We start from the raw sequence: 16351 nt of genomic DNA on the forward strand, positions 1-16351 counted from the left end.
GTGAGGATCGGTTAACAACATCTTTTTTCCACACTCCCGACATTTTTGAAGCCGGATCGTGGTGTCGAAGCGGACGAAGATGCCATCGTAGTAATTTAAGACTTTTCAAGGAAATCCAAGTTTTTCCGAAGATTTTACTGAAGAACTGAGCGTTGCGTCTCCGAGGTTTACAAAGCACGGAAAAACAGAACCGAGCAACGTATGGTGTGCGACACTATACCTATGGTGACGTCGGCGTAGATATGGAGGACTTCGAGGGACACCAACTCGAGGGACTTCGACACGCAGCGCCCTCTACTGTGGACATTTTCTTCAGAGGCCAGCAAGCTGGAGTGGATTTATCAATGATAAGGAAGTCAAGAGAGGACACAATCCATTCGAAAAGGTTGTTCACGTTTGTTCCAATATTCAGAAATAGTCATAAGCAGCCAATGTGTTAAATTTACTTTCAGACAAGATTAGAAAAATATTTGCTAGTGGATTTGCAGCCAAACTACCAGTACAGGGTCTTCTGTGGGTAGATGCCTTTATATTGCTGATAATGAACATTTAAGCCCAACAAGTGTGTATCTGGTGTCAAATCATCCAGAAAAAACTTTGAAAAAGTGATCACTAAGCAATTGCTGTTCCGTACCATCTGTGTTAGCGGTTCCATGTTTTCCTTATTGGATTCTGTGTCCCAAGGAAGCAAGTATGTGGGTGTGGTGGTGTCTAAGAGAAGTGTCCTGCTGCACAAAACAGAAGAACCTTGGAGAATGAGGAGAGAGGCAAAAGTGCAGAAGCTCTATGGACGTCTGTTGCAGAACTGCTGAGCAGCACTACGGATGGGGAGAAAACCACTGCTGGGACAAAGCATGTCAGAGTGATGCCAAGAGCGGCAAACAAAGGAGAGAGGTGACCCGCTGTAGGCAAGTGAAACTGCTGGAGGGACTATGGTTATGGGGGCCCAACCTAGTGTACAGAGGGGGACATGTGGCGCAGGCAGTGACCAGGACAAAGAGGTAAAGCCATGATACATACAAGCAAAAACAGTGGAAAAAGACCAATCGTTGACCCAGGGACAAAACCAATGGCAAGACCCAGAGATATGAGCAACTGAAAGAACACTGCACTTTGGAACTTAAAGTGAGCATTCTTTGAATGCATTGAAAGACAGTGAAAAGTGAGACATCTTGCAAGACTCCAAAGAATGTTGGTTTAGGCTATAGAGGGAAGAGTTGGGGCCGAGGACAACATAGTGAACTATTATAGCATGAGCTAGAGACTCCTGAAGCTTTGGGAGGTAAACACTTTGAAGGATTAAAATACATGGTAGAAACAGGAGCCAAATTTCCTAAAGCATCTTGAGGAGAAGATGGAGCATACCGGAAATACACACTCGTAATGCAACATAAAGAAACATGCTGTTTGGTGGTCCTGTAATCAACACTTCTAAAGCTTTGTAAAAATATCAAGTCCAGTAGCATCTGACCCTGGCCAAACAAGGGGCAAGCCAGACAACCTAGCAAAGAGTTAGAAAAGAAGCTTTAGTTACACTTTTATAACCTTGATCACTTCTTCATTTTGTCATCCCAGTCACAACACAGTTTATGGGTAATTCTAGGAATTGAAATGCCTAGGTGGTCCTATGTTGTGAACCTGGAGGATACATATATAGAAATTGGCAACTGCCGAGCTAGAAACATTGAAGTGTCAAAGGATGCTGAAGGAGGTAAATGATGCAGTGTTGGAATGAGGTACAAGTGGGCAAACTGTTTCCCCACCTAACCTTGGCTCAAGACTGGTTAAGCAGTGGCAGCTGGCCCATTACGGCAGATGGGGCTATGCCCATCTTTTTACAGCCGCCATTAGGTAAGACAATATATCCATGAGTGACAGCAGACTCTCCTAACCAGTGGACATTACTTCTCTGCATTCTGAATTTGTGCACTGGGGATGGATGTCTGGCCATCCCCAATGCACATGTGCAACATAGGTTTGTGGAGTAATGTAGCACTCCTAAACTAATTAAATATCTTGACCCAACCCCTATCCCGCTTCCAACAGGCAGAGGCAGGGTCTGAATTTTGATCCCACCTTGAGCCTGTGTAGATGCATAGAGAGGACTGAATGGAAAGCCCCAGTGAAAGGCCACACACTTCCTTTTCTACCCCTGCCCAGGGAGGGAGAGGCCAAGAAAAGCATGTGGAGAAGTATGATGCCATGACAGGAAGTGGCGAACCCAAGAAATGCATTTAGGTAAGTATTTATAAATTTGTGCATGCTTGAGTATGTGTGAGGAGAGGTTGTTCTCGGCATATGTTTGAGAACGTTTGTGTATGTGGGCAGATCCTTTGTGTGTGCCAGTATATTTGTGTGCAGGAGGCTGGGGGTAAGCGAGGGTGAGGTTGTTCCTCTTTCAGTTCTCTGAAGCCTTTACTTTAAATACATTCTTGAGCAAACCAAGGGAAGTCTTATCATTGAAATATTAGCTTCACATGTTGATGCTGGGAAAGCTTTAATTTGACAAGGTATACTAAAGCCAGGCAGGGACGATCCTTGCCCTCAATAATATATTTTAACTAGTATCCCAAGAGGCAGATTTAGAATGCAGCAAATGCTAAGCAGGCCTTACTTACTAAGCGACACCCGCATGTTGTGTGGCTCAAAATAGTTATCTAACAGTCATCTGGCGAAGTCCGAGTTGAGTCCGCTAAGGAAGTGGGTTCCTTTGATAGGTTACTGTATCCCAGCGGGCATGTCCAAAAGACCATGCAAGGCTCGGGGTGTTTTGCTTCCTCAGCCTCGCATTACCCATTGGGGATGCGTAATTGAGTACTGCAGGCTCAAATGTTTATAGGGTTTTCTCTTGCACCTCCCTGCACCTTCAGGGCTCCAGGTGGCATGAAAGAGGTGCTCCACTTACACTGCGAATATCCTCAGGAACCTAATAGCACTCACTCTGCTTTCTGTTGTGTGCAGCATGGGAGCTGGAAGGCCATAGTGGCAGGCCTGGTCTGGACTGGGGCTGCACGCAAGAATAAACAGTATGTATGTGTGCGTGCGTGTGTGTGTGTGTGTGTGTTCATGCAAGAGTTTGTGTGTTAATGTGTATGAATGCCGCATGGCTGTGCATAAATGAAAGCTGTATCAAGGCGTGTGCGTCAGGCTGTCTTTTTTACTCTGGCATGGCATTTTTACTGGGCATAAAGGGTAAAATCAACATGAGTGTTACGGGTGTGTTGGGGGTGAGAGGTGGTGTGGTATCACCAGTACAGTGGCAGCTAGCTGTTCATGTTTTCCTATTGGGGCATGGCATTTTATACTGGACATCAAGTGTAAAGACATCATGACACGTGCTATTATGTGGCTAGGCTGGCCTACATCAGTACAGATAGTCTGGATATAAATTCCTACTCCAGCATGGCATTTTTTATTGGGCATCAAGGATAAAGCAATCACAAGAAGTATTATGCCTACATTGATGCAGCCAGTCTGGACATATTTGCTTACTGTGGAATGGCACTTTTCAAGGGGCATCAAGGGTAAAGCAAACGTAAGTGTACATGTGCCTAGACTGGCCTACATTGGTGCAGTTATTCTACAGATATTGACACAGCATTTTTAACCGATCATCAAAGGTATATCCAACATGATGAATGTTATATGGCTAGACTGGCCTTCACTGGTGGAGCCAGTCTTGATATATTTTCTTACTGGAAGGATTAGCTGCATTTTTAGGGTGAAGGGTGGGTGTGTGGTGGAAAGGGGACATTGGACTAGGAGTACAGTTGGGTACCATTTCCTTACTCCTATGTCCTGTCCCCTTTCTTCCATGCTTATGGAAGAAGATCAAGCAATATAGCACTCTTTGGGTGGCAGGACCCCAAAACTGGTGCAAAAATGTTGTGCAGGACTGACCGAATTGGGCGTCCACTCTAGAGCTACTGTCAAGCAAGTAGTGCATACAGAAGGCTGATGGAGACGCCCAAGTGAACGCCTTATGAATCTCCTCCCAGGGAACAGGGCATTGAAAGGCTACTGTTGTGCTTTTTGCACAGTTACAATGTGCATAGCAATGGGTAATGCTGGAAACAATCCCCCTTGCTATGCTAGTCTTTCCTACCTGTACATCTATGGAACATGTTTTAAAATTGAAGAAAATTATCAAAGCTGATCAATACATCAATCAATATAACTGAAGTCTGGACATTTTACGCCAGACATGACAAATTGTCTGTCCAGATGAACCTCAGGACCTTACAAGCATTCAAGCAGTGATGAAATCCAGCAAGAAAAGTGGATGTTATATCTCTTGATTGATGTTGAAGTTTGAAACAGCTTTTAAAAAAAAGGAAGGATGTGTAAGAAGCACCACATTGCCCCAGTGAAAAATAATGTAAGGATCCTTTGAGGAGAGGAACTGTAATTCACTAACCCTATGAGCAGATGTTAACTACTAGGAACTTAAGTTATCCAGGAAACAAGATGCAACAGAATACACAGGCTCAAATGGCTTCTGGGCCAACCCGTCAAGACCACATTCGAATTCCACATTGATATGGGTCTGCATATAGGTGGGAAGAGGTGAAAGAGCCCCACAAAGTGAAACTCTATGGCTGGGTTGGAAAGGAACAAGTTACTTACCTGTAACTGTTGTTCTCCAGCATGGGTCTGGCATGGATTCACATGCTCATGAATATTCCCCGTCGTCAGGCTGGGAATCCTCGGTAAAGAAAAAACCAGTATCAGTTTCGTTTCTGATCTGTCTTTCGTAGTAATAACCAATCACTGGTCTCTGCGTCATACTGACCACAGCCAATGACTGCCCTCTACCTAAGCACCGCCTCTGGCAGCCATCTTCAGATTTGGAAGCACGTGAAGTGGCAGTATGACCAAGTGAAGAGCCGCAGAGGGGTAGGCGGGAGGGTTCGCATGTGAATCCATGCCAGACCCATGCTGGAGAACAACAGTTACAGGTAAGTAACTTGTTCCTTCTCCAGCATGGGGTCTGGCATGGATTCACATGCTCATGAATAAAGAATACATAGCAGTACACACATGCACAACCACGGGAGGTGGCAAAGGCTCAACATTAAGCATTACATCAAACTCAACATTAAGCATCTTACCTCCTCACCAGGCTCACCTCAGGCGAACAGGTTGCAGAGCACCGCTTGGCCGACCCTGGACTCCTCCCTGGAATTCCGATCGACGCAGTAGAATTTCGTGAAGGTGTGCGTCGACCTCCACGTAGCAGCCCTGCATATGTCCAGCAGGGGCACACCAGAAAGGAACGCCGTGGTAGCTGCGATCGCTCTGGTGGAATGGGCTCTCGGACGGCCAGGCAGCGGTCGGTTTGCCAACCGATGACAGTACATGATACAGCCGGAGAGCCATCTGGAAATGGAAGCCTTCGAGAGAGCCTTCCCCTGATCGACAGGTCCAAAGTTCAAAGAGTTGTGACGTCTTCCGAAAACACTTCGTGCGGTCCACGTAGAACTTCAGCGCTCTAGCCACATCCAGCGAGTGCCAAGTCCTCTCAGCCGGCGACGAAGGCGACGGGAAGAACACAGGCAACACCAAGGGTTCGTTGAGATGGAAGTCCGACGGTACCTTGGGCATGAAAGAGGGGTGCGTCCTGAGCACTACCCTCGTGTCGTGAAAAGTCAAGTACGGGGCCTTGCAGGAAAGGGCCTGGATCTCTCCCACCCGTCGTGCGGAGGTGATGGCCACAAGAAACGCTGTTTTCCACGACAGAAACTTCAACGGGGCCGAGTGCAGAGGCTCGAACGGAGGTCCCATGAGCTTGGTCAGCACCACGTTGAGCTCCCACGCCGGGGCCTTCACCGGCGGGAACGATCTGAACAGTCCGTTCATGAACTCTTTCACCAGACGATGAGACCACAGGGACGTGTGGTTCTGGTGTATCGGGAGATCGCAGCAAGATGAATCTTGATGGACGCGTGTGCCAGTCCAGCTTTGGCCAGCGTCAGCAGGTACGGCAGTACCTGGGGAGCCGTAATCCGTAGAGGGTTAATCTTCTGTGCGTGGCACCAGACAGAGAACCTCTTCCATTTGTGTCCGTAGCATTTAAGAGTCGAGGATGCCCTGGCCTTTGCAAGAACCTCTCTGCAGTCGGCCGGTATGTCGTATCCCCCAAACTCTAGCGCTGCAGGAGCCAGGCCTGCAAGTTCAGCGATTTCGGATCGTGGTGGAGGATGGCGCCTCCTTCCCTGGAGAGTAGATCCGCGTCCACCGGCAGCTTGATTGGCGGGGACGTCGACAAGTCCAGAAGGTCCGGGAACCATACCTGCCTCGGCCACGCAGGTGCGACGAGGATCATCCTGCACCGTGACTTCTTGAGCTGGTTGACGAGCCGGATTTGCAGTGGCAAAGGAGGGAACACGTAGAGGAACAGGCCCTCCCAGGGGAACGAGAAAGCCTCGCCCATGCTCCTCACCTGGGGAAACCTGCTGGCGAATCTCCGGCACTTGGAGTTCGTCGCCGTCGCGAACAGGTCGGTCTGGGGTGTGCCCCACCGTCGGAAGAGGCGATCCACTAGATCCTGCCGTAGTTCCCACTCGTGGCACGAGCGCAGCTCCCTGCTGAGTGAGTCGGCGATGGTGTTTTTTTATCCCTGCCAGATGAAACGGCACCAGAAACATCCTTTGGGCGACAGCCCAATGGCACAGGTCCTGCGCTTCCTTGGACAGTGCTGGGGACCTGGTTCCGCCCTGTTTCCTGATGTAAAACATGGTGGTGGTGTTGTCGGTGAAGATCCTCACCACCTTGCCCTTGAGGGACGGAAGGAAGGACCTGAGGGCCCAGAACACTGCACGGAGCTCCAGGACGTTGATATGGCGGGAGTTCTCCGTCGGGAGCCAGAGGCCTCTCGCGTGCAGATTTTCGGTGTGTGCTCCCCACCCTTCCAGGGAGGCATCCGTGGTCACTGTCTCCTGGTGGTCTGGGGTCTGGAAGTCCATGCCCGCCGTCAGATGCGCGCGGGTGCCCCACCACCAGACCACTCGGCGGAAACTCTCGTCGAGTGTGATCCTCTCCTCGAAGCTGCCCGTCGTTTGGATCCAGCGCGCGTCCAGGAACTCCTGCAACGGGCGCATCCGGAGCCTGCACATGGGAATGAGGTAGATGCAAGAAGACATCATTCCGAGAAGGGACTTGATGGACCTCACCTTGGCCGTGTCGGAAACCAACATCCGCTGTACCTTGCCCAGGATGGACCTGGTCCTTTCCTCCGACGGGGAGGCCAGAAGGGACACTGTGTCGAGCTTCGCTCCCAGAAACAGTGCGTTTTGCGCGGGTACCAGGTGGGACTTGGCGTAGTTCACGGAGAATCCCAGGTCCGTGAGAAGTTGGACGGTCCTTGCCGTGTGCTCCACGGCGAGCTCCCTCGTCTTGGCTCGGATGAGCCAGTCGCCCAGGTAGGGGTAGACGTGGATCCCCTCGCGGCGCAGCTGCGCCGCCACCGGAGCAAGGCACTTGGTAAATACCCTGGGTGCCGACCGTAGTCCGAAGGGGAGGGCTTTGAACTGGTAGTGACGCCCTTGGACCACAAATCTGAGGAATTTTCGGTGCCCCTTTAGGATGGGAATATGGAAGTAGGCATCCTCCAAATCCAACGACGACAGGAAGTCTCCTTCCTCCAGCTGACCCAGGACGTGCTGGAGGGTGACCATCCGGAACTTCTGTGCCTTGATGAACTTGTTCAGACGTCGCAGGTCTAGGATGGGGCGCCATCCTCCCGTCTTCTTCTTCACAAGGAAGTATCTCGAGTAGACTCCGGAGCCCCGAAGCCTCTTTGGGACGAGTTCGATGGCGCCCTTCCTGAGCAACGCCTTTACCTCCAGGAGAAGCTGAGGGACGTGAAGCTCTCTCCTGGCCACGGGGGGGGGGACACGCGGGCACCTTCTTTGAAACTCGAGCGCGTGGCCCCGGGCCAAGGCGTCCAGCACCCAACGGTCGGTGGAGATGGACTCCCACACGCTGACGAAGCTCAACAGCCGGCCTCCCACCGGGGTGCTTCGGTGGGGGCCCAACCCCACGGCCGGTTCAATCCTGTTTCGACGAGGCTTTGCCGCCTTGACCTCCTTGGCGACGACGGCGGGGTCCTCCAGACTTGCCTCGTCCTCTGTAGGCCTCTTGAGACGACGAGCGGGCCGCTTGACGGTAGGTAGAGAAACCGCCGCCGGAACCTTTGGAGGCGCCCTTGCCTCCGCTGCTCCGAAAGGGCGTCCGTCGTTGCTGTAGAACCCCAAGGGCCCGGGCCGTCTCAGTGTCCGCTTTAATGGCCTGAAGGGAATCGTCCACTGTTTTCCCAAACAGGTTGTTCCCATCGAACGGCATGTCCAGGACTCTGGTCTGTACGTCTTGACGGAAGTCCGTAGCCTTGAGCCATCCACGCCGCCTAAGGCACACGCCAGTGCCCAACTGGCGAAACCCAGTGTCGGCGCGCAATAGTGATGGCGTGGTCCGACGCCACCTCACCTTCCTGTAGGATCTCCAGGGCATCCGCCCTCATGTCGTCCGGTAGGAAGTCCAGCAGGGGAGCCAGTTTGTACCATAGCTCCCTGTCGTAGCGGGCCACAATAGCCAAGGCGTTGGCCGCTTTAATCGTCGTCGTTGCAGACAAGATGACCCTGCGTCCCATAGCGTCCAATTTCTTTCCCTCGCCGTCCGGTGGGGAAGTCGAAGTGGAGGCCGCACCCCCCCCGCTTTCTTCCTGGCCGCCGCAGAGAGGACGGAGTCTGGGGTAGGCTGCGCCCGGAGGCACAGGGGGGCCGCGTCCGGGACCCGGTACTTCTTTTCGTACCGGTCTCTTCTAGCTGGCGTCGTGGAAGGGTTCTTGAGGAGGGCGAGGCCCTCATCCCAAATGTCGTCCAGTAGAGGCACCGCGAGGACCGTCTTCCTCTTGGCCTCGCGCCGTTGATAAAGGAATCCTTCCTTTTTCTTCTCCTCAGGGCAGAGTTGGAAAAGCTCGGATGCCCTGGCGATCATGGAGTGGAACGATCCAATCTCGTCGGGCGGAGAGGCCCTGGTGGGAGGTGACGACGGGAGATCCTCGTCGTATACCTCGTCGTCCGTACCCGTCGCTGCCGTGTCAGTCCCCGTATCATCCCCTCGGGTGGACGGGGAGGAGGGCTGGACGGGTCGCGACGGCTGAAAAGGAGGTGTAGGGTGAATCCTCCTTTTCTTGGGAGGTGGAACACCCGAAGGTCCCGGTTCAGGATCCCCCCGACGGGAGAGGCTCCTCCGTCGGCAACGGTAGTCTCGTCCTTATCTCGGAGCATAAGGACTGTATAGCCAACAAAATGGCCACCGAGTTGTCTTGCGGCGCTGGCAGAGGGGAATCCGACGGGCGATCAGGGGCCCCGTCGGCACCCTCGACGCTGTCGTCGTCACCTGCGTCGGGCTCCATCCCGACGGGCCGGTCTTCATCCACGCCAAGGCCGTGGCTTAAGACCTCGATCAGCTCTTCCTCTGAAGCCGAATCTACGACGACGCCCTGCCCCCCCCTTTTTCTTCCCCGCCGGGGATTTCACGGGGGTCCTATCGATGGGCACAAAAGAGGACTCCCTCCGAGGTGGCAGGGAGACTCTGAGCCCCGAGGTCGCCACCACTGGTGTAGCCTCCACAGGCTGAGCCAGGGCCGCCGCGACAGTATCGATAGAGGGCTTGGCCGGATGGATTAAGGCCTTCACCACCTTAGGTGCGCTCACCGCCTTATCCTTGAGGGGGGGGGGGACACTGCCTCGCTCCCCCTCCGATGGGGCCTTCGAGCTCGACCGGGGCCTCTCCAGGAGCTTCGCCGGGTGCTCGCCCTTCCTCTTACCCGACCCAGAGCGTTGGCTCGTGGCTGAAGGTGCCGGGGAGGGTGCGCCCTGCCTGGCGCCCGTAGAGCCCGACCGTTCGGCGCTCCCGGTGCCAGCGGACTCGCGGTGCTTGGCCTTGTGTTGGACCCCCGTCGCCGGGGCGTCCTCAAAGGTCTTAGAAGACCGCTCGGATTTCTTCCTCTTCTTCTCGCCTGACGGGCTCTTCCCTTCCAGCCAGTTGCCGAGGCGTTGGTGGCGGTCCTTCATGGTCCGCTCCGACATATTGCAGCAAAACGCACAGTCCTTCTCCACGTGCGTCTTGTCCTCATGTAAGCAGTAGAGACAAAAGGAGTGTTCGTCCTCCTTAAAGACGTTCTGCAGCTGGCATCCAGGGCAGACCCTGAACAGCTTTCCGGGCGTCGAGCTTCTCCTGGGCCATGTCCGGGCCTGAGAAGTTTCTGGAGTCCTCCAAAACGTAGCTCGACGAAATCTTCACCCTTGAGGGGCGCAGACGAATCCGACACGGGTCCCCGTTGATCGGATGGAGCGTCGGTGGAGCTTGAGGCTCTTTTGACCGGGAAAAACAAAGTTTTGAGAAAAAAACGTGAAAAATTAGCACTAACGCTCGAGAGCAATAGCACGAGGATCTCAACACATGAACGTGCGGTAAAAATCTGAAGATGGCTGCCAGAGGTGGTGCTTAGGTAGAGGGCAGTCATTGGCTGTGGTCAGTATGACGCAGAGACCAGTGATTGGTTATTACTACGAAAGACAGATCAGAAACGAAACTGATACTGGTTTTTTCTTTACCGAGGATTCCCAGCCTGACGACGGGGAATATTCATGAGCATGTGAATCCATGCCAGACCCCAGGCTGGAGAAGTCCAATAATCCTTTGATCGTTAGACAGGCACCTGCTGAGCAGCCGGTAGGTCCTGCAAGGGAGAACCTGCATCCCCGAGTGTACCAAGCCAGACACTGGAGATTCACAGCAGCCAGCCAAACGCTATGCTATTGTGGGGTCTGTATCATTGCTGGGATTATCTTGAATTTTTCTTGAGGTAATAACAGGTTGAAAGAAGAGAGGTCTAGAACTGTATGAAGACCAGCTTCGCTCATCATTGGGACAGCAAAGAACCTTGAATAGAAGCCCAATCCCATTCTCAGACAGAGGAACATGTTCTATTGATCCCATCTGTAAGAGTTCATGAATCTCTTGCTGCGGGGAGGGTCAGAGAAGAATGTGGAAGATGAGGAAGAGGAAAACGATAGCCCCTGCCCACCACTGAAAGAACCTAGGAATCAGTAGTTATTGATTTCCAGTAGGTTATGTGGTGGCAGACCCTGCCCTTGCAGGAGTGCTGTGGACCTCAACCAGCACAGCACAAACATTTTAGAGTCCTGGGTGGCGAGGACAGAGATGAGAATTCTCTGAGAGCAGGCTAAAGACGTTTCTTTGCAGGAGGTACTAGGGGAACTTTATACCTGGTAACTTTGGTCAGGAAAACCTCTGATGGAATGGGCTACCTCTGCTGACCTGAGGCCCCAGACTTGGAAGATCTGCACAATTGTTTTCTTTTTATTGACTTCATCAGTTTCTGGTCTGATGAGCTCTACCCCGTTAAATGGGAGGTCCGGAATTTTCCTCTGGACAGGAGCTGGAAATTTAGTAGCCCTTAACAGAGCCTAGTGAATCAGAGACGCACCTAAGGCCGACCACGAGCAGGAGTGTCTTGGTGACTTAAAAATGCCCCAATCACATACTAAACATGGCAAACCTCCACCAATCCTCAACGGAAACCTGCCCGATATGCTGCTTGTAGTAATGATTTAAAATCACCCAACTATTTCCACAATTTCAAGTTTGTCACTGCCAGAACAGCTTCTGTGTTCACTTGCCGCACACAAGAGATCCATTCAGGTAAAATGTCTTGCCAGCAGCACCTAGCCCCCGATCATCCTTACCTAACGTACTTGGAGCGAAATGGGATGAGGAAGCTTGGGCCTTCACAAAAAGTGTGGTTTCTACCACAATTGTGAAGTGTTCCAGAGGTTGACACATTAAGTAGAGTTTCTCTCCGGGGAAGGAAAAGCAGCAAATGTAAGGGTGCAGAGTGAGGAAACTGACACATATGGGACATGTTTCAACAAACAGCTTAACAAAAGAAAAGGAGCGCATACCTATCCCTAACTCTAAGTGGGGATTTTCCCTGCCTCAAAGTAAAGGCTAAGGGCTGTGTCTGAATGTCTGAAATCATACAAGTCCAATGTCCTGTGTGCACAAACCTGACGCTGTCCCTTACATCTAATTCTTAAGTAAATGAACAGAGAAAGGAGGAGGTTGGTCCAGGAGAATGACTCTTCTTCTGAACATCTTGAAAGGGGGGGTTGGTGCTCCACAGCCTGCGTGAATGACCCCCTTCAGCAGGCAGCAATGTTTCTCTCTGGAGGTACTCGGGGTCCCAGGATGCACAGCTCAGTGTTGCAACTAATACAAAAGATAGTTTCAAATCCTTTTTGTAGGATTGTATGCTTTAAAAAAACAAAGTTGCAATACGAGCTGGAATGTTTCCCTTCCTTCAGGTCTTTCTAATGTTCTCCAAGGTACCTAAACTAAGTTATCAACGGCGGGGAGAGGGCACAGCGGGTGGGTAGGGTGCAATGGGGGAAAACGATTCTCCCTTCCCCTGACTTTTTATCAGGCTCACTAAAAGGTGCAACACAAAGTACTCAGCACCAGGGGGAATGTCTCTCTGTTCCCTTTATGCATTTAACACTTAACAAAATGAGCCTGTTTGTGTGGGCCTAACCTGCAATTCATGTTTTAGGAGTGATTATTGCCCTGCTGACTGAAATCGCTGTCAATAGATAATGGCGAGCTGTGCACAAACTGCATCAGTGCTGCGCAAACCCACCATCCATGAGAATTCATTCCACACCCTCACAACCCGACCGCGCCACACACATTGCCCTAAACAATGAACTATATAGACACCTCTAACAGCACTGCAAACACTTCCCCAGCACTGCATACACAGATAACACCACCACTGCACTGATTGCTAGTGCCGCAAATACATTCTATGCGCACACACGGCCATCAGTACTGTTCTGCAAACACGCATCACACGACTACAATGCACATGTACACCCCCCCAGCACTGCACATCCCCCCCAACACTGCACACCAACACACACCCAAGCAGTGCACTGCACAATCAAAGCCCGCTGCACCAAACACATGCACCTCTCTTGCTTGGTATGTGCCCTAGCCATATTAACTAGACACAATGGAATCTGGATTTATTCAGTTTGCTGGTGGCCATAATTTAGTCGGGTTTTGCCATGGCAACTTTGAATAATAGAATATGGACATAATATGGTATAACTGGTTTACAGTGCTAACACATGCTGTTGTGTTGATGGGAAAACATCACAAGTACCCAGGCTCTATGTGTGGGTATACTGCCTAGTTATTTGTATCAAGGGCACTTGCAGTACCATTATCCAACAGGGAGCTTTGTGTGCCCATAGTTTCAGGATGTGTGGGCTGGGATTGTGATAGCTTTATGGTGCACTGGGAAGGGAGTTCACATTTTCGTGTGTGAATTGACCAGCTGATGTGCATAGTATATGATGGTAGGTTAAGACTACAAAGGGCACACAAAGTATAATCACCAATGTCATGATGCAATCATCCTAGTGAGGGGGGGGGGGTCACAAGGGAGTAAAGTGACAGCGGGGTTCACACAAGCAAATTCCAGGGCGGGTGGCAAGTAATTTTCCTAACTGGTTGCCATGAGAACTAACTTAGTATTAGCATATGCCCTATTAATTAGGGCTTCCGCGGCTCACAACCCACTCATACCACATTAATGGTATCTTATACAGGGTCCCTGATTTGGAGCCCTGATGAAGGCGGCCTGTTCATTCACTTCTGACCGCCGAAACGTGACAATTACAGGGAACATTGGTCTACCTTTTCTACAGCCAGTTGGAATCTCCGTTACCAACTAGCATTCAACCACGTTGGCAATTGATCAGATATCTTGCATCGAAGACCCTGCATAACTCATTGACTTTCTCAGCAAAAAAATGTCAGCCCCACAAATAAGGAACTACTGTACGAAATTAGGGGGACGCATGATGCAATGAATTTTTCACTAAATTGCACATGCATGTACATTATGTTTTTGTTATTGAACTGAATTTGATGCACTATTAGTTTGGAGCTGCTTAAATTTGAAGCATTATTTGTTTTGAGTTGCTTTATTATGTTTTGAACAGATGAAACTTGTTTGCACTATTTGTTTATTACTTGTTCCAAAATATTTTTTCTGATTACTTTTTATAAAAATACTTTTTCTTCTCAACTTTTTGTTTGTATAATTGTATGTTTTTGTCGAATTGTTTAGAATTAACCTCCTGAGTGGGCGGTATAGACCAATTGAGCGGTTTCATTCACTTAGGGATTGCTTAAATCTAGCAACTCACCTCTTCTCAAACAGCCCGATATATCACGCCAAACAACTGTTTTGACCTGTTCTTCTTGAACTTCTGTGGTTACAGCTTTAACAGTAAGGGTACCTTTCTAGTTTTACGGTACCTAAGAGTAAAAACACCAATGTAGATATACGAAGTTTGTGGAGAAACAATAAAATAGGGTGGTATCGCAGGGATGGGACTTTACTTCATTTCATACCATGTTGCTTAGGAAATACTGTACACTAGGTAGTGTGCATACGCCATATGACAGGAGAGGGATCTCAAAATATCACGCTGAAGAGGTCAAGTATTTGGCCAGATTACCTTTAATGAAGATTACATAATATATCATGTAACGACATTCCAGTTAATTCAAAGTTTCAAATATAAAGATGCTTACTTGCTTGGGTCAGCCCCTTTGAAGTAGGCATTGACCGTCTCTGTGAATGCAGCTGCAACAGGGAGGGTGTCCTGTGCTCCCATAGTCAAAGGGCTGGGTCCCCGAGAAGATCCTGAAACAGAGGAAACAGCTGCTTTCTCTGGTTATATATGCGTGAAAAAAGGTGCTACTGATAAATGGTTTGCATGGAAAGTAACGAAACTAAGATTATTGTCCTATATACTATTATTTTCTTTAAACAACTTGCTAATAATTTACTAATAGCATCAACTATATCCCAATATCCCAGGAGCAGTATTTGCATGACAGCGCACAAGCTTTCGTTTCCAGCACAAGAAAATTGTGGGGAATTTTATTTTAAGGTAATTGGACAGGCCTGTATTAATGTAGGGTGTAAACGCAAAGACATATGAAGGCACAGCATTTACTTAATTTTCATTATAAAAGTTAATACCAAAACAGCTGATCAAATACTACTTTTAATCAGCATTATTGGTTTTACATTTCCTGGTTACACTCGATTGTGTTATTTTTTCGACCCCAACACAATGCACAAACAGCACTGTGCCTGAGGCCACTTGCTTTGGGCTACAAATAATATGAGCCGAGTTCAGCCTAATTTTTCTTCAACCATCTAATTGAACCATCATTAGTAATTTCCAAATGACATGCCGTTCCACTGAGAATATCTTCTAATTGAAAATTCCCAGTAACATTTTAAATTGTCATTAATGTACGGTATATAATTATAGTGAGTCTTGTGATGTTATGGATTCTTTGTGTGCGTCTACGATTTCGCAGACAATTCCGAAATAAATATGAATAACATTAAATATGCATGCAAGTCAAAGCGTGGATTAACAGTCTTTACAACAATGCACTGCAAAGTATTTATTTGAATGGGATATTACACTTCTGCATCGTTAAGTGTGCACACAATTTCAGTACGTCTCCCTGATTTCACAGGATGTGTGTTGCATTTCATAATGCAGTTCATAAAATATCCATATGTTGCATGAAATATTTTTATTTGTGGAACGGTTATCTTAGAGCTACCTCTTAAAATGGTGCTATAATGTCCAACAATGAGTTCTGAAAGTGTAGCCTTCACTTTTATTTTTTGATAGGTTCACAGATTTCTTCGTTATTTATAATATATGTTCCATATATATTTTTTGTTTTAACCGTCAGATGTCGCTTCAACGCCACCTGTAAGCAGAAAATATTGCATTGGATAACAGCTCGGAAATACATGGCGTGAAGAGACTTGCAGTTTGTGAGTGGTGCTCAGTTTTTACCCATCTACTGAAAGTCCATGGCTGTGCCAATCCCTTTGGCTGCTCCCACCCGCTAATATCCCTCCCTGCCTAAAACTCATCCTCCTGGGGTCTGAGCTATCTCCAGCAAACAAACAGTCTGCTGATAGTTAACGGTTTAAATGCAGCTATACGTGTGCGACTTGTGTAATCAATTGTCAATCGAGTGTGCCTTCAGCTACTAGATTTATATAGGTTCCTTGCACTGAAGGCATGTAACATTGAAAATCAATGATGCTGTAGGTCGCTGTTCAGATTCGCTTATCGTGAAGTAAACTGCACTGAGAATGGGCGTGTGTGGCTGGCTGAAATACCGAGAGCTGACGTTGCGGGGGAGGGCA

The 16351-nt window shown here is 49.3% G+C and overlaps 1 protein-coding gene across 11 annotated transcripts in view; it reads right to left on the reverse strand.

The window, feature by feature from the left end:
* Positions 1 to 16351, reverse strand: part of SGIP1 (SH3GL interacting endocytic adaptor 1) — a 1655639-nt gene that overhangs the window by 198327 nt on the left and 1440961 nt on the right. For 7 of the 11 annotated variants that reach the window (XM_069641969.1, XM_069641968.1, XM_069641966.1 and 4 more), the window contains one exon: positions 14695 to 14806. In XM_069641969.1, the coding sequence (XP_069498070.1) occupies positions 14695 to 14806 (112 nt within the window). Of the gene's footprint in view, positions 1 to 14694; positions 14825 to 16351 lie in introns of all 11 variants that reach the window. The other 4 variants (XM_069641964.1, XM_069641965.1, XM_069641961.1 and 1 more) reach the window with 1 other exon arrangement.

This window comes from Ambystoma mexicanum, chromosome 1q (genome assembly GCF_040938575.1).
Source record: "Ambystoma mexicanum isolate Mex_15411 chromosome 1q, UKY_AmexF1_1, whole genome shotgun sequence".
Lineage (NCBI taxonomy): Eukaryota > Metazoa > Chordata > Amphibia > Caudata > Ambystomatidae > Ambystoma > Ambystoma mexicanum.